The sequence below is a fragment of the Delphinus delphis genome, chromosome 7, assembly GCF_949987515.2.
Source record: "Delphinus delphis chromosome 7, mDelDel1.2, whole genome shotgun sequence".
Taxonomy (NCBI): domain Eukaryota; kingdom Metazoa; phylum Chordata; class Mammalia; order Artiodactyla; family Delphinidae; genus Delphinus; species Delphinus delphis.
The window spans coordinates 70,293,209-70,312,229 of NC_082689.1; the positions used below are offsets into that span (position 1 = coordinate 70,293,209).

At 34.9% G+C, this 19,021-nt stretch overlaps 1 protein-coding gene across 7 annotated transcripts in view; it reads right to left on the reverse strand.

Annotated features, from left to right (window-relative positions):
• Window positions 1-19,021, reverse strand: part of TANK (TRAF family member associated NFKB activator) — an 87,927-nt gene that overhangs the window by 20,995 nt on the left and 47,911 nt on the right. For all 7 annotated transcript variants that reach the window (XR_009520161.1, XM_060016693.1, XM_060016690.1 and 4 more), the window contains exons 3-4: window positions 11,756-11,864; window positions 10,523-10,641 (exon numbers count right to left, since the gene is read on the reverse strand). Coding sequence is in view for 6 of the 7 variants with exons in the window: in XM_060016693.1 (XP_059872676.1) it covers window positions 10,523-10,641; window positions 11,756-11,864 (228 nt within the window). In the remaining variant the exon portion in view is untranslated. The remainder of the gene's footprint in view (window positions 1-10,522; window positions 10,642-11,755; window positions 11,865-19,021) is intronic.

The window sequence follows — 19,021 nt, forward strand, 5'->3', positions numbered from 1 at the left end:
TGTTGTTTACGAAAAAATTTAAGTTTTCAAGTGCAAATTTTGGAAAACTTCTGTTATAATAATCTTGACAGCTGCCCAGTATAAAGACTTTTCTGATGAGATCAGTGATGATGTTAAATGTGAGTTAAAATATTATATCATGAAATAAGTCAATATTTGGAAGTTGTGCATAGCTCCCTGAACTGGTATTTTCCAAATGACCAATTCATGATGCTACAAAATCATACATAAGTAAAAGACACATTCGAAGTACAAGACAGACCGATGGCTTTTAATGTACCAGAAGAGTTCACTGGTTTCAGCTTTCATACTGCAGCTAACATTAAGAAATTACCACTTGCCAAGTTTTGGTATAGTATCAAAGGAAAATATCTACAATTTCTAAAAAGGTTATTAAAATACTCTTCCCTTTCCCAACTACGTATCTGTGTGAAGCTGGATTTTCTTCATGTAATTCCACCAACCAAACAAACAAAAAAAACCCCCCACAACCCGCCCCCCTCCAAACCACCCACCACAACATATCACAACAGATCAAATGCAAAAAGCATTTCTAACCAAAAAACAAATACCTTTTTTTTTTTTGGCCACGCCATGCGGCATGTGGGATCTTAGTTTCCTGACCAGGGATCAAAACTTCACCCCCTGCATTGGAAGCGCAGAGTCTTAACCACTGGACCGCCAGGGAAGTATGAAGAAACAAATATCTTTAAAACAGATTTTGAGAACTTTTAGGATGACAGATTATAATATATTAATAAGAGAAACTAGATTGATTTGGAGGGCTAGCCCCAACCTACTGAGGTTGAAAAAACAGCCTTTCAGGCCTTGGTCAAGATAAATCACGGAAGAACAGAATACAGTAACTCTGTTTAGTGGGCTCTGGAGAAGAGTAGAAAAAAGAAAAATGGGAAATGTGAGAAAGGGTACAGAAAGGGGAAATAAGGGGAGAAATACCATATTAGAGCTATTTAAATCTTCTTAGAAGCCAGGGAAGAGGATTTAAAAAGTGATATGCCACTTCTCGTTTTCTTCTCCCCTCAAAAATTATTTCTAGTGTAATAACAAAGCAAAAACTAAAATTATGTATTAAATTAAAAAACAGAGACTCACCAAGATTAACATACAGAAATCTGTTGCATTTCTTTACACTAACAATGAAGTATCAGAAATGGAAAGTAAAAGAACAATCCCTTTTAAAATCCCATCAAGGGGACTTGCCTGGTGGCGCAGTGGTTAAGAATCTGCCTGCCAATGCAGGGGACACGGGTTCAAGCCCTGGTCCAGGAAGATCCCACATGCCATGGAGCAACTAAGCCTGTGTGCCACAATTACTGAGCCTGCGCTCTAGAGCCCACGAGCCACAACTACTGAGCCCGCGTGTCACAACTACTGCAGCCCGTGTGCCTAGAGACTGTGCTCTGCAGCAAAGAGAAGCCACTGAAATAAGAAGCCCACACACCGCAACAAAGAGTAGCCCCTGCTCGCCGCAACTAGAGAAAGCCCGCGCACAGCAACGAAGACCCAACACAGCCAATAAATAAATAAATTTATTTAAAAAAAAATTGCATCCAAAAATAAATAAAATACTTAGAAATAAATCTGAGCAAGGAGGTGAAAAGACTTATAGCTGAGAACTACAAAACACTGATAAAGGACACTGTAGATGATTCAAGGAAACGGAAGGATATTCCATGCTCTTGGATTAGAAAAATTAATATTGTTAAAGTGGCCATACTACTCAAAGCAATCTACAGATTTAATGTGATCCCTATCAAATTACCCACGATATTTTTCACAGAACTAGAACAAACAATCCTAAAATTTATATGGAAACATAAAAGACCCAAAATTGCCAACACTATCCTGAGGAAAAAGACCAAACCTGGAGGTATAACCCTCCCAGACTTCAGACAATACTACAAAGCTACAGTAATTAAAACAGCATGGTATTGGCACAAAAACAGACATATGGAACAGAACAGAGAGCCCATAAATAAACCCACACACTACGGTCAATTTATCTCTGACAAAGGAGGCAAGAATATAGAATGGAGAAGAGACAGTTTCTTCAGCAAGTGGTTCTGGGAAAGCTAGATAGAAATCAATGAAGTTAGAGCACACCCTCACACCATACACAAAAATAAACTCAAAATGGCTTAAAGACTTAAATATAAGACATGACACCATAAAACTCCTAGAAGAGAACATAGGTAAAACATTCTCCAACATAAATCATACCAATGTTTTCTTAGGTCAGTCTCCCAAGGAAATAGAAATAAGAGCAAAAATAAACAAATGGGGCCTAATCAAACTTATAAGCTTTTGCAAAGCAAAGGAAAGCATAAAAAAAATGAAAAGACAACCTACAGACTGGGAGAAAATCTTTGCAAATGATGCGACCAACAAGGGCTTAATTTCCAAAATATACGAATAGCTCATACAACTCAGTAACAGAAAAAAAAAAAAAAAACCCAATCAAAATATGGGCAGAAGACCTAAATAGACATTTAACCAAAGAAGAGGTAAGATGGCCACCAGGCACATGAAAAGATGCTCAACATTGCTAATTATTAGAGAAATGCAATTCAAAACTACAGTGAGGTACCACCTCAAACTGATAAGAATGGCCATCATTAAAAAGTCTACAAGTAACAAATGCTGGAGAGGGTGTGGAGAAAAGGGAACCCTTTTACACTGTTGGTGGGAATGTAAATTGCTGCAGCCACTACGGAAAACAGTATGGAGGTTACTTAAAAAGCTAAAAGAGAGAGAGATGCCATATGATCCAGCAATCCCACTCCTGGGCATATATCCAGAGAGAACCATAATTCAAAAAGATACATGCACCCCAAAGTTCACTGTGGCACTATTTACAATAGCCAAGACATAGAAGCAACCTAAATGTCCATCAACAGATGAATGGATAAAGAAAATGTGGTATATATACATAATGGAATATTACTCAGCCATAAAAACGAATGAAGTAATGTCATTTGCAGCAACATGGATGGACCTAGAGATTATCATACTAAGTGAAGTAAGTCTGAAAGAGAAAGACAAATACCATATAACATTTATATGTGGAATCTAAAATATGACACAAATGAACTTATTTATGAAACAGACTCACAGACATAGAAAACAAACTTATGGTTACCAAAGGGGAGAGGGGGTGGGGGAGGGATAAATTAGGTATTTGGGAATAACAGATACAAATTACTATATAAAAAATAGATAAATAACAAAGTTCTACTGTATAGGACAGGGAACTATATTCAAAATCCTGTAATAAACCATAATGGAAAAGAACATGAAAAAGAATATGTATATATACCTGAATCACTTTGCTATGCACCAGAAACTAACACAACATTGTAAATCAACAATACTTCAATAAAAAAAACAAAAACAAAACCAAAGACTCAAAAAAGGAAAGAGTTAGGATGAATTAATAATTCAGATTTGGAAACAATTTCTACAACAGAAGCTTCAATGTAAACATTAAAATGATTTGGATATCAATTTTCTTAGAGTTTGTGATATATTTATTATGACACCTTGGGGAAAACTATGAATTTTAATGAATAAACTTGTTGAATAACTTTTTTCCTTCTAATTATTATTCTACCAGAGAGTCTATAAACAAAGACTAATCTCTAGAGAAAAGTAATATAGAAGTGTTACATATAAAAAGAAGGTATATTTGATCCAATCTCTAAAAACAAAACCAGGGGGAATGGGACATTTGCTCTGACCAAGAAGGTAAGTTGCTACATACACACGTTTTCTCCAATCCTCTGTAATCCCCAGGCTAGGCTGTCATGTGTCATTGTATAATGGGCATTTCTATCTAATAAGAGATGATGAAAAGAAAGAATCGAGCCTTAAAGGAATATAAGGATAAATTTTTGTTGTTGTTGTTTACAAAGGTGAGTAATACAAAGGTGAGAACATAAGCAGTCATATTTTTTTTAAAGTTCCTCTCTCAGGAAAGGTACTATGTGTTTTGGTAATGTAAACCATATTTTACCTTGCCAAGGAAATCACTTGATAGTTACATATCTTGACTAATAATATAATTTCTAACTTCTGTTCAAATAATAAAAACATATTTAAAAACAGGTGTTTTTATCATATACCTGTATACGATACTCTATTTTAAAGCATTTACAATGTATATAAAACCAGGTACCTGACAATAAACCTAACCTATAAATAAATATAGTTTAAGAGACTTGCAATAGAGAAAGTATCTAGATGTTGAAAGAAGCTATGGGGGCCTGAAACTCAGATGGCGATCCCCACCTAAGTGGGTGCTGCTCCTGAAGTCCAGAGTATATGAGATATGAACAGTTCATGGATGGAGATGTCATCCAAGACCTAGATTTGTGAGGCTAGGATTTTATAAGCTACAGAAGGCCAGACAGCAGAACAACTTAAAGTTCATACAGTGTCTGCCAAAACTGTCATATATAATAACTGGAGGAATACACCATGGGCAAATGCCTTTCACTGAAGAACCGTCTACAGAATAAAGAAACAAAAATAAAGAATAAGGAAACAAAAAGAAGCACTCTCTCCTCTGAAGTCATGATTATGTAATTTTAAAAAGTTATAGTAAATGAAATTGCTCTTTCAAAACCCTCAGTTTTATTCTTATTTTTTTGCCGTACACGGGCCTCTCACTGTTGTGGCCTCTCCCGTTGCGGAGCACAGGCTCCGGACGCGCAGGCTCAGCGGCCATGGCTCACGGGCCCAGCTGCCCCGTGGCATGTGGGATCTTCCCGGACCAGGGCACGAACCCGTGTCCCCTGCATCGGCAGGCGGACTCTCAACCACTGTGCCACCAGGGAAGCCCCCAAAACCCTCAGTTGTAGCTTTCAGTTTATTTAATGTTCTCCAAAGTAGCCTGGAATAATATGGGTTCTTGCCTAGAGATTATTCTTTTTCTATTAAAATGCTGCACAAAATTTAAGTTTACATATCTATGCACATACTACCACATAAGCAAGTTAAGAATTTGTTTTCTTTCCCCTACTTAAACTAAATGTTGAGTGCCTGATCAAGCCTACCTTCAGCTCACTGGGAATTTTTATTTTTAAATTAAGGTCCTATATGTTTTATCTGTACCATAAAATGATAATTAGGATTTCATTTTGTCATGTAATTAGGACTTCACATTGTCTTTTAATTTGCTTGCTAATTGCTTTGGGTCTCCAAATTTTGTTTCCCCAACCAGACTGTAGCTCCTTAAAGGGGAAAGATCTTACTCTTTTTTTTTTTTTTTTTTGGTATTCCTATCAAGGACTAGCAAGACTGGGAAAATAGAAGGAGTTCAATAAATACTTCTTGTCCACTCAGCCATAAAAAGAAATGAAACTGAGTAATTTGTAATGAGGTGGATGGACCTAGAGTCTGTCATACAGAGTGAAGCCAGAAAAAGAAAAACAAATACCACATGCTAACACATATATATGGATTCTAAAAAAACAAACAAACAAAAAATGGTTCTGAAGAACCTAGGGGCAGGACAGGAATAAAGACGCAGATGTAGAGAATGGACTTGAGGACACGGGGAGCGGGAAAGGTAAGCTGGGACGAAGTGAGAGAGTGGCATGGACTTATATATACTACCAAATGTAAAATAGATAGCTAGTGGGAAGCAGCCGCATAGCACAGGGAGATCAGTTCTGTGTTTTGTGACCACCTAGAGGGGTGGGACAGGGAGGGTGGGAGGGAGGTGCAAGAGGGAGGGGATATGGGGATATATGTATATGCACAGCTGATTCACTTTGTTATAAAGCAGAAACTAACACACCATTGTAAAGCAGTTATACTCCAATAAAGATGTTAAAAAAAAACCCAAAAACTTCTTGTCTAACTGATTGACAAGCGAATTTTTAGACATCAGTTTTCTTCAAACATATCAGAGCTTCTATGTTTACTTGCAATTGACAGGTACAGCACATCCTACTTCCTTAATGTTAGCACTGATGGCAGCTCCACAGCTCCATTACTGTTTTACTATTCTAAACCTATAAAATCTTTCCTGCTCCTCAAAGCTACCATGTATCTGCTGATCTAATCACAATGATAGCTACATTAGAAATTTGCCAACTGTCTAACTGGCATCTTTCAGTAACAACTGCATTCTTTGTATTTTTTTTTTTTTTTTTTTTTTGCGGTACGCGGGCCTCTCACTGTTGTGGCCTCTCCCATTGCGGAGCACAGGCTCCGGATGCGCAGGCTCAGCAACCATGGCTAACGGGCTCAGCCGCTCCGCGGCATATGGGATCTTCCCGGACCAGGGCACAAACCTGTGTCCCCTGCATCGGCAGGCGGACTCTCAACCACTGTGCCACCAGGGAAGCCCCATTCTTTGTACTTTTAAACTTTTGTTTAAAGCGTATAACTCAGATGAAAAAAGATGTATAAAGAATAAATTATATATAGAAAATCAGAAATAAAGCATAAAAACATCTCTATACACATGAACACATGGTCTCTAAATAATTAAAAGTTCAAATAAACTCATATAATATATACTTTGTATCTCGGATCCTAGAATCTGAAAAAATTTTATAACATTCAATAACGTCTATATTGGTTATTAAATCAGAGGGCAGTTTAGAGTTATTGAATGAATGAGTGAAGAAAATTTACCAACATCACTAAATTCTTTTATATATTCTACATTTTTGCTCTCTATATTTTCTTGTGTCAAAACACTCTAGGACTTTTGTATAACTTCCACACAAAAAAAGGGATAGAAAGATGACAAAATCTTTTGTCACACCCTACACACCTAGGGTAGCATTTAGTTTGCAACTGAAGTGGTTCCCAGAGCCGTATTATAAAAAAATCTCATTTCCAAGATCATAAAAATGATCCAGGGGAACTCCCTGGCGTTCCAGTGGTTAGGAGTCTGCGCTCCCACTGCAGGGGGGCCTGGGTTCGATCCCTTCTCAGAATTTGTATTTATATTAAAATATAAAATTTGCTAAATAATAACTGCTATCATGACATATGTTACTATGTCTGACAATGGTGTCCTGCAAACAAGATAGTAGTCTTTGCCAAGAATAAGTGTATGCATTTTTGTGTTATTTGATTTCTTACAATTTTTAACTTTTAAAGTAATAACATGCGACAGTTTCTTGGTGCTCTAAAGCACTGCTCAGCTAATCTCCTCTGGAAAGTCTATATTCATATTAGAATTTTTGAAATTATTCTCAAGATAATAAGCTATGATTATTTCTTTCCTCTGAGATGAATAACAATAGGATTCAGGTGAGTCAAATTCATTATTAAATTCTGCCAGGTTCCTTTAACTCTCATCAATATTTATCATATGGTAAATGATGTACTATGCTGCCCCCACGCACATCCTTGATCTTTTGGTACCCTCTTCTGTATACCACAATCAACAATCCCTGTGATGCTTTTATTTTTATTTTTAAAAACATTTATTTATTTAGGCTGTGCTGGGTCTTAGTTGTGGCATGCGGGCTCTTTTAGTTGTGGCATGTGCGATCTAGTTCCCTGATCAGGAATCAAACCCGGGGCCCCCTGCATTGGGAGCACGGAGTCTTAACCACTGGACCACCAGGGAAGTCCCCCTGTGATGCTTTTAAATACAGTAGGTCTACAAAATCTTTGATAATCTTTTTTTTTTTTAAAGAAGAACTTATTTTATCTCTGGAGCACTTAGTGACTTGTTTCTAATGAACAGAATAAAGTGGAAGCAAAGGTGTGATTTTAGAGACTAGCTTGTAGAAAGCACTGTGGCTTCCTCCTTGCTCTCTTGGATCTCTTTCTTTGTTACTCTGAGGAAGATAGCTGGCACACTGTGATGAGAGGCCCATGTGGTGAGGTATCTTGCCAACAGCCATCTTGGAGTAAGCCATCTTGGAAGTGGATCCTCCAACCACCGTTAAGCTTTCAGGTGACTGGAAGCCCTTGGCCACATTCTGACTTCAATCACATAAGATCCTGAATCAGAACTACCCAGCTAAGTCACTTCTGAATTTCTGACCCACAAAAAGTGATTAATAAATAGTTGTTGCTATATATTGGGGTAAATTTGGGGTACTTTGTTTTGTTTTTTTGTTTTTGCGGTATGCGGGCCTCTCACTGTTGTGGCCTCTCCCGTTGCGGAGCACAGGCTCCGGACGCGCAGGCTCAGCAGCCATGGCTCACGGGCCTAGCCGCTCTGCGGCATGTGGGATCTTCCCGGACCGGGGAACGAACCCGTTTCCCCTGCATCGGCAGGCGGACTCTCAGCTACTGCACCACCAGGGAAGCCCGGTACTTTGTTATATGATAGATAATACAATGAATCCTATCTCAACAAGAAATACTGTACAAACTACAGTGGTGTACAAGAGGTGAAACTCAAGTTTTCCATTAAACTGAGTACTTCTCCTCTAATGTCACTAAACTACAAGCAGAATACTAAGGGTCATTCAATGACACAGGTTCTGCGACCTTGACTTTTTTATGTCCTTTTAGAAATCAAAGGACTCTTGCATGCTCTTTGTGTAGGATTTCTATGAACAGACTAAACTATACGTTTCATGTTTCTCAAATACAATTTTCTAAAAGGTCCTCTTTTCCCTCAACATATTCCTTTCTCCTCCACTCTATGTGTCTCATTTTCCAAGGCAGCCATAGTTGCCATTTGCCATAATGTCTGGGGGTCTTTCCCTTTTCAAATAACCTATCCAAGTCCCAAACAAGGTAAACAGTCCTCAAACTACCCACCAAATAGGAGGAGGAAAGGACTGTGAGTGGTTAGCAGTAGCCTCCTTCTGTTGTTGGTTCAAAACGTTTCTATTAACTCACTAATTCATTACAGAGGCTAGGCCAACTGATTGGGAATGTAATTTCTAAAATCAGTTAAGTTTTTCATGACACAGAGAACTATATTCAGTATGATAAACCATAATGGAAAAGAATATATATATATGTATAACTGAGTCACTTTGCTGTACAGCAGAAATTAACATAATGTTGTAAATTAACTATACTTCAGTAAAAAAAATAAAATCAATTCGTTTTTGAGAAGGCTAATAAAAGCATATTGAAAACAGAAAATTGTGCCATTATCTTAGCCATTTCTGCATACTACCTTCTAGGTTTTGTCTTGTGTATACATGCATACTTTGACAAAATTGCAAGCAACCAATATGGAATTTTTTCGATTTTGGAAAAACCTTAATGATATCCATGCCAATCAAACTCCTTCAGGAAAGGATTTCAATTGTATTACCTAAAAGTGTATTTAATTATAACTTAATTAGCTCAGATCAACACATATGCCAATGGAAAAGATTTTAATTTCAATTGGCCAGTATTTTTCTAAATTAGGACTAATTTTTGTAACGCATATATAGCCAGCTCTTAAATACTCAATAAATCCAATTTATCCATTCTTTTAGAATATATTTCTTCCCTTTAATCCTTTATATGTTTAGTGCTCATTAGCACTTTGGCTCTAGATACATAAAGGAAGATTAGAAAACTGAAATATAAAACTGCTAATTTTTATTATAATACAAAAAGATTGAGTTGATGAGCTATTCAAAGAGTTAAATACGTAGCTGTCAAATAAATCTTTCCCCTGTTAGTAAAGATAATTAAGAGAACTCACTGAATTTAGATTTATTTCCTACTTGGAGCTTTATATTTTTCCCTCTTGTGGTCTGTCAACAAATAAGGTTATAATTGATGCAACATTATTAATTTTTTGGAAATAAGCTACCTTTGACATCATTTCTGTTACTTACACTTAATTTCAGCCCAGCTGTTCAGATATATATATATTTGAGACATAAAGACATCTTACAAAATTAAAACAAACATAATTTAAAAAAGAAATCTGTTTGAAGGTTCTCTTTGAACACTAATTGACAAACTCTAAAACTTTCATAATGACAAATTATCCAAATTCAAAATAAACTAAATTATTAATATATCTTAGAGCCTTTCACATTATCCCCTTTGTTCTAATCAAGACTGCTACTTTCAAAAATACTTTCTATGTACTTGAACTGCAGATATTTTATTATTTTCAGAGAAATGTTATAATTGGAATAAATATAAGAATTTTGACTAAAAATTGATGATAAATCATGACATTTAGAAGTCTCTGAAACAGGAAAATGGTCTGCAAATATTATTTACTTAAGCACTAAATCTATGTCAGCATTTTATAGTAGTTCAATGATTTTAAAATGTACTATAACAGGCACTATCACAAAATTGTATTCTAAAACTCAGAATCACTGTTTCTGAATTTTGTCTTTTGCAAAATAAACCTGAACATGTTCCAGTGGCACAGTTTCTTGTGTTTACTAGCAGTTTTAGATAAACGGAAATTGGAGTAGGGGTGAAGAGAGCTGAATGATTCTCCACCGTTCCTGCCCATCCCAAATGTGACAGAATACTGACTAAATAATTCAAGAAGCCCGATTTCTCATTTATTTCCTTTAGGGAATAAACTGGCAGCGCAGTCTACCTTTGATTCTTTTTCTTTTGGTATTCGTGATTTTACGTTATCATGTGGCTGATCCAGAGTGAAATTATTCCTCCTTGCTTCACTGTCTTCAAGCAGGGGAACACAGCCATAACTGTTATCTGTAAGACAAAAACCTCGTAGACATAAGTGGGAAATCCTTGTTTTTGGTACCACCTGGAAGAGTAAAAAGAATACAAACCCAAATCCCTAATTTTAAAGAGTAGAGATTTTAAACTATGAATTTAAAAAATTCTTTAGATAATAGCTACTTTGACAATTTGCCCATTTAGATTTTGGCATATTTGATTCATATTTTTTTTACTTTCATTCCCACTAAACGCACAAAACCCCTACTCTTCCAATATCAGTAGTATATAAAATATGTAGAATTTAGAAAACTAGAAGTATGTTCTTTGTATCTTATCATCAGCAATGTAATTAAACTTTTATTTAAGTCATATTTTCAGGTATGCATTTCTTGTTTATGATAATTATTTGCATAATACTCTATGCTTATTATTAAAAAATGAGAAAATGCAGACATGCTGAAAAGAATAAAAAAAATAAAAGCTACCCACAGTTTTTATTATCTGTGAATTATTCCTATTAACATTTTGGTTTATATTTTATCAGAATTTTTCTTTTCCAATACATATAAATTCACAAAAGAATCTTTTTTTTTGCATAGATAAAATTACATTTATTTTTTATCTTGCTTTGCTCAGTTTGCCATATGTCATGAATATGTCTCATGTTTGTAACTGAACACCTATTATCACTTTTCTTGGCTACATAGCTGTTCACTACACAAATGACTGTAATTTAACTGTTGAACATTTATTTCTAGTTTTCCATTATTAGAAATTATACTGTGATGAGCATCCTTGCATATATACCTTGAGTACTTAAAGAAATATCTTCTTATGATATATTCTTAGGACTTGAATTTTTGGTTTAAAAGGCACAGACATTTTAAAAGCTTTTGCTATTTATTGACAAATTGTCTTCTAGGAAGTTTTATCAACTTAAGAGTTCCACCAGATAATATATGTGAATGTCCATTTTCCCATTTCCTGCAACTGTTCATTTCTTAAATAAATGTAACTGTACCACAGTTATTAAAATATCAGAACTACTGTAAAACAATGGAGAAATAAAATAGAAAAACTTAACTTCCATCTTTCTTTTCTCCCAGAGGTTTAAGAAATAAATAAAAATTTAACATGAACATACCTCGACTGGAATTCACAAGAAGTAACTGTGATTTTAGCTTGTCAATAATAGTTTGTTGAAGTGACAGCTGTTCCTGTTGCTCACGTATTCTCTGCTCATAGTTCTCAGTCTGCTGACATAAAAACCAGTTAGCCTGATATTTACTGACAGACATGTACATACATTTACTGCCCCTTAATAATTACATATAGATATGAGTTACCCATATTGCCATTTCCCAGGTACTGGAGCATTTATTTATGAGCTAAAAATAGGATCCAATAATGCATTTATAATCATTACACATAAGTGATTTAAAATGCTTTAAACACTGTAAAATTTTAAAAATCTTCTTAAAGAAATTTCAGTTAGGAGTTCAACGTATAGTTTCTTGGATAAAAATTATAATTTAGAATTTAATCCTTAATAATAACAAAAAAAGCATGAATGACAAAATGGATATTAAAGTTATTCTATAAAAATACCCACTAACTTTAAAAAGTGAAGATTTCATGTCTTTTAAATAAACACACTTTTGAATTTACTTTTAGAGTACAAAAACACAAAGGAAGTAGCTATAGCTAAAACACTATGAAAATCAAAGAGACATGTACAAATTATAAAATATATTGATCAGAAACTTCTAAGATTAAGTTTTAAGAAGTCAAGAGAACACATGGTTAATCTCTAGTGGATATCTTAAATACCACAATTTCCCTTATATTTTTAATCCATTCACCTTATTATTTCATTGCAGTGGCTGTGAGAATTAAGCAATGAAAGAAGAACAGGAGTTTGCATTAGAGAATACAAATGTTGCAAACCCGAAATTTGAAAACGTTCCATTACAATTATCAAATTAACACGAAGTCTGAAAAATATATGACCAAAGAATAATAGAGAATTCTTTAACAATTTCTATCACTAGAAGAACATATAAATGACTAAATTGTAAATTCCTTGAAATATGAAATGGGGTTCTAATAATCTTGGACTGTCCTTCAATAGATACTAAATATACTATTTTGAATTGATACTTAATCAAAGTTCAAAATTAATGAAGCTCTATTATTTTCAGAGATCTATAAACCTAAAGTTCTTTATATACACAGCTGTTCCTAGATTCCCAAAGTAAATTAGCTTAAGAAATGAAAGCAAAATACCACATTTTCCCAAATAAAAGGTGAAATTTTATAAGTATTACACTTCACACATGAGTAACTGACAAAGCTGGTAAATAACCCAACTGGTGTGTTGTCTTTGCATGTTGCCTGAGGGTGGTATCATATAACTTGATACTCCCATAGAACTCTGCAAAGTAACTTACACATAGGAGGAATTCAGTACATGCTTATTGAAAAAATAAAATAAAAGAAATAAAGAATCCAATTAAAAGAAAATCCAAGTAAATTTTATTATAATGAATAAAAGAATGAGTCTTTTGAATCTGTCTGAACCATATGTCCTATGACTAGGAGTCTGAGAACAGAACCTTGGATACCAAATTCCAGTCGAGGGCCAGGCTTCCCCAAATAAGACTTCTTATTCCTACATAAACTTACATCCAAGCCCCTAGGAAGAGTGGGTAGGTTGACTGTAAGAAGGGTTTAAACCTCTAATGCAAATTCTGTAATACTTTAAATTTACCTGGCTACACAGAGCCACCAGGGCTGAGGAATCAGCAAACACGCTGATATTACAGTCTGTACTACCTACTTCTGTGTATTTAGAACTTTCTCTAAAGAACTCAAAGCTTTTCATAAATATCAACGAAAAATTACCCATTCTTTCACTATTCTTTGAGAGCTATATATATTCTACTATCCAGCATTAAGTAACCAGTACAAAAAACTTAGTAAGTTAGAGACGGGCCCAGAATAAATGTGTAAGTTATTCAAGCCTCAGTCCATTCTCCATGTACTATATATTTTCCCCCAACCTTAATGAAAAAACAAATGACTTGTATTTTCTTTTGGAACCAACTCAGAAAGCCTCTGCCAGGTAATTTTCATCTTCTAGTTTCTGGCTTAAAAATATACTTTAGCACATCTGCATATAACATATTACAATAAATGAATAATGCTGAAAATGTTTTCATTAGCTGGAAAAAAAATCTATAGATCAACAATAATTTCAAGTTGAAGTTTCGAACTATTTCTTAAACAACTTAACAAAGTACTTTATAAACTTAAGCAAATTCTGTAATAATTTAAAAACCAATGCTCTGGAAGTATAGCAGGGGAAATAGAACAGCAATGACCCATGTTCTTTTACTGTTCTTTCCACATACTTACATTATATCAATTACAGTAGTCTAGCCTAAATGTTTATATGTATGATTTCCCTTTAGACTATGACCTCCTCAAGGGCAGAGACTATTTTCTCCTGAGTACCCCATCTCCAGAGTACAGCAGAGTACCTAGCACACACTGAGATGCTCAATAAATATTAGTCGAATAAATAAACTAAGTTTTATAAGGAAATATAAGAGAAATAAGATATGCCTTCAGAAGTAACCTGAAGGAATGGAGATAAGGTTTTGCTTACATTTCTATAAGGAAAATAGGAAAAATAGAGACAGTAGGTCAGTAGGTAAATAAGACAAAAGGAAATTAAGTTTCAGAAGATGGATGCAAAAAAAATAGGCCATGTCTGAAGATTTTCTTTTTCTGGAAAAAAAGGGAAGCTTATACTATCAGAAAAAAACGTACTAATTTGAGAAGAGAAAATACATATTTAGAAAATAGTATAAAGCTTCTGACCACAAGGCTATGAGAGGGGAAGTCCAGAAGAGGATACTGTATCAAACTGGGAAATAACCAGCAGAATTCAGTTTACTTGCTATGTTTGGAAACTAACAGGAACAAGAAGTTTGGTTTTTTTTTTCTTTTTAGTAAATGCTTTTGTTCACTGAACAGATGTTAACAAACTTACTATCTGAAAAGTCTTTTTAAAAGGTCAGATAATTGTTGCACTGTCACAGTATTTTTTTTAAAAAAACAGTACAATTAAAAAGCAAGTACATTCCAGCACTACCAAAGACCCAACAAAACAGAAAAATCACTAACAACCACATTGAAAACGTACAACAGCAATGTCTTGTCAACACTTCTGTACAGAGCACAGACATGACAGCTAAAACAGACAGAAGAGAAGATGCTTTTGACAGCCAGTGTGTGTGAATGATTCTTTGAGTCAGATGGCAGCAACAAGTTACCAACTAGGAGATCTGCATGACAACTAACCATCCATCTGTATCAAACACCATCTGGCCGAGATGACTCTGGCTTCTGTGTATTTGACACTCCTTCCAGTTCCAAAGACTAGCAAAACAAGTGGTCTATCAGCATCTAAAGAGGTAAACAGGTACTTAGGTCCTTGGTGCCAGAATGTACTTTGTATTCTTTCTCAGTGTTCAAAAGCAAAACTTAAAACAATGGTGATTAAATACAGTACACATCTTGAATTTAGTAAAAATGGTTGTCCATACATACTCTCGACTATCATAAATAAAGCAAAAAGCTTATCTTAAGAAATGTCCCTTTATCCAGGCAAAATTTCAATCCATCTTCAAAACTAAGGCAGCATATTCTCTATAATTTTGGACATACAGCTGCTCAAGTTTTCATGGGTTTCATAAATATTAATATAGAGTTCTATAAATTGAATTTTTTCCTACTGCTGATACTGAAAATTCTCATTTTTCATAGTTTCCAAAGCACGTATTTCCTAAATGGGAAAAAAAGTTCAAGTGTCCTTAAGTCATCCATAATTCTCTAAATAGGTCAAACATTATCTCTTCTCATCCTCAAGAACTAATCCCAATATTCTGAGACATACCATTCTTTTCCTCTAAGTATAGAAAGAATAAAAATTTTAGTAAATATTGAATGGATTAAAAGAAAAAGCCTTGGTTTAAAAACCTTTCAAACTGTTCCAAGATTAACAAAGAGGACAAAAGCTTTATTGAAGGATTTGCTTGGCTACCACAAAAGCTCTCAATAGGGAGCTCCACAGTTCATGAAGGAAGATAATTAAATATTAATTATTCCAATACATACCACTTCAGACACAAACTAATTGTCTTATCTTGAAACTTTGGTAAACTAAAAACCAACTTCAATTTTAGGTTACAAAAAAAAGAGACGGTATAGGATTAAAAACTCGGAGATATGGTTTACACGGCTCATTGCTAAACCATTCTCTGCTATATTCTCCTATAACTAAGAAGTTATAAACCCTGCCCTCTCCCACCTTCCTGATACCAAGACTCACCTGGGAGATCTGCAATTTGACAGATCAGATTATCAATCTGATTATCTACTATTAAGTGACAGTGCTGTCACCAATTTCTCTGCATGCCAAATGGTAAACTATTTTTATTTTACAATATTGCATTTTGGTCCTGATTAACTTATTCAGCTTCTTTGAGCCTTGGTTTCTTTCACTTTGAAATGAAAATAATATTTACTTACAGGATTGAAGGAGATTGCTTATTATGGTACATAATAAGCTCTTTGCAAACATTAGTTACTTTCCTGTAATAATGAACAACGTTTCCACATAATATCTATTACTATAGCATGTAGTGCATATGTCCATTAACTAAAGCTCTGATTATCACCGTACATAGGCAATTTGTCACCAGACTTACCACACAACCACCCCATGCTCTAAGCCAGTTTCTCAGTCCTTTTAGTTCACTGTAATCTAGGACTCAGAAGCTTCTCTTCAAGAAATCAGTGTGGTATCTCCATTGAATCAAAAACATTCTGTCAAGCAAAAAAACAAACTCTGGTTGTTCAAAGTTTACAAAGAGACAAAATAGGCTCAGAAATGATTAAGAAACAAAATTGTCGTTAAAAACTACAAAAGTAGCACGTTTGTTGAAAACAATGCAAAAAACAACAAAATGTCCACCATTACCACCATAACAAAACCCCAGATACATACAAAGTAAAAGTGACAGTCTCTTCCTTTACTTTGCTCTCCTTTCCTCCTCAGAGGTAATTACTACTGACACTTGGGCATTTGCCCTTTCAAAACTTCCGTGTACATGTGTATGTATCTTTTTTTTAAAAATGTGAACTGTTTTGCAACCAAATTTTTCATCAACACATCATCATCATATGATCATTTCACTGACTACTATGCTCCAGAAATTAGAGAGCTTTATTTTCTCTATCTCACTTAATCCTTAAACTAACCTTCTGAGATTATTTCCCACATGTTATAGATGAGAAAACTGAGGCACAAAGAGTTACAAAATAACCTGCTCAAGGTTTCTCAGTAGGTAGTAGAGCTGGGATTTGAATACAGGTTTGCCTGACCACAATGCCCAAGACCCTAAATAAGCACCATGGCTAGACTCATGTGAGTCTATCTAGCTCTACCAAGGTCCTCTTTTTGCTATATATTCTCCCTTCGGGCAATCTCATTCCCAGTGGTTGGTTATTTCCCAGACTTTCAAATTCTCCTTCTAGCAGAACCCTCCTTTGAACTCTATATCTATGTGGTCAAGTGCTCCTGAAAAAGCATTTCAAATTTTACTTACTCAAATCCGATGATCTCCTCCCTCCAACTAACAAACCCCTCAAACCCCCCGCAACCCCACCAAATCGGTCCTTTTCTAGCATTCCTTCTCTCAATACATGGCACCGCTATTTATCCAGAAAGCTACAACCATCCTTGACCTTTCCTCGTTCTATTGCCAATCCACCACCAAGTGTCAATTTTAATCTTAAATACTCTCAAATCTATCCACTTGTTCATTTCCAATGTAGACATAACAGTTCAAGCATCCAACATTAATGAACTACTGCAACAGCCTAACTGCTCTTCTTAAATCTATCAGCCAATCCACTCTCTACACTGTAGCCATAGTGTTCTTTGCAAAATGTAAATCTAATCATAAGACCCACTCTTTCCTCCTCCCACCCCTCCCCCCAAAAAACCTTAAATGGCTCCCTACTGATTATAGAATAAAAACCCAAAAATCTTCAATATGGCCTCTAAAACTCTACAAAGTCTTGCCCTTGACTCTTCTCATTGCATTATTTCCCTTATACTTTCAGTTCTTTAGGCCAATGGGGCTTGTACCTGGAAAGCCCCCCAACCTTGTCCTTCCACAATCACTTCATAAAAATTGTCTTCTCTAAATTAGGTCAAATCCCTAACAGACATTTTAAAAGCAGTTTACTTTTCTTCCTAATACTTATCAGAGTTTGAAACTTTACATTCACAGGTTTGACTAGTCTCTGCTTAACTAGTCTGTGCCACCATTTCATGAAGCAGGGAGCATTTCTGCTGCTCATTGTAGACCCAGTAACTTAGAGCAGTTCCTGATACAATACATTGAGTAGGTGCTCAAAATAATCTTTGAATGGGTATCATAATTTAAATATTCCTAATTATTAATGAATCTTCTTGAATATATATCCTAGCATACCTGCCTAAAAGTTTTAACAAGACATATTTCTGAAAATTAAGGCCTGGAACAAAGGATACAAACATTTTAAATTCTAATAGGTGGAAAACAAGTTTATGGCAAAGTACTCACAATGTACAATAGAAGAAATAAGGCTTCGATCAGAAAGAGCCAGAAGCACCTTTATTCTAATACCAGTAGCTTCAGTAGAAAAAAAAAAAAGAGTGAACTACTTTATTCCTACCGACACTTTACACCAAGATAAATGTTTTGAGGAGCAAAGAAAGGTAAAAAGGAAGAGTAGTAAACAATAATGAGGCCATTCACATCTTAAGTGAAAGTAAAGGCATTTTAAAATAAAGTAGTACATAAAATAAAGGCATGTTACGCCTTTATGCATTCCTTTAAAACATGTTTTACAAGCTTTTATGGGCAACATAAGCCTTGAGAGTTTACATTTCACATGGGTCAAGACTAGCTCTAGAATAAAGCAATCTGACAGCATAATCCTTATGGCTTTACATTTATTGTCAGAAAAACATTTAGAACTGTAATTTATGATAAAAAGACAGCATAAATTTAGTCTTACTTGAGGTTTTCACCTTATACCCACTGGTTAGTCAATAAGGCTCTTTGCTTAGCACACAGGATGATCTGAAATATTTTATATCCTTCAACTTACTTATCAGTACAAAGAAAAAGCAGTTTATAGCACAGCATCTGAACTATTTTAGAATTAAGAAAATTTCATCCTTTGTATACAAGTTATTGTAGATATTTCTTTTTTAATCAAGAACTGGGCAAGAAGAGACAAATACTTCTTTTCTCAACAAGAAGATATTTTCTGATTACATAATACA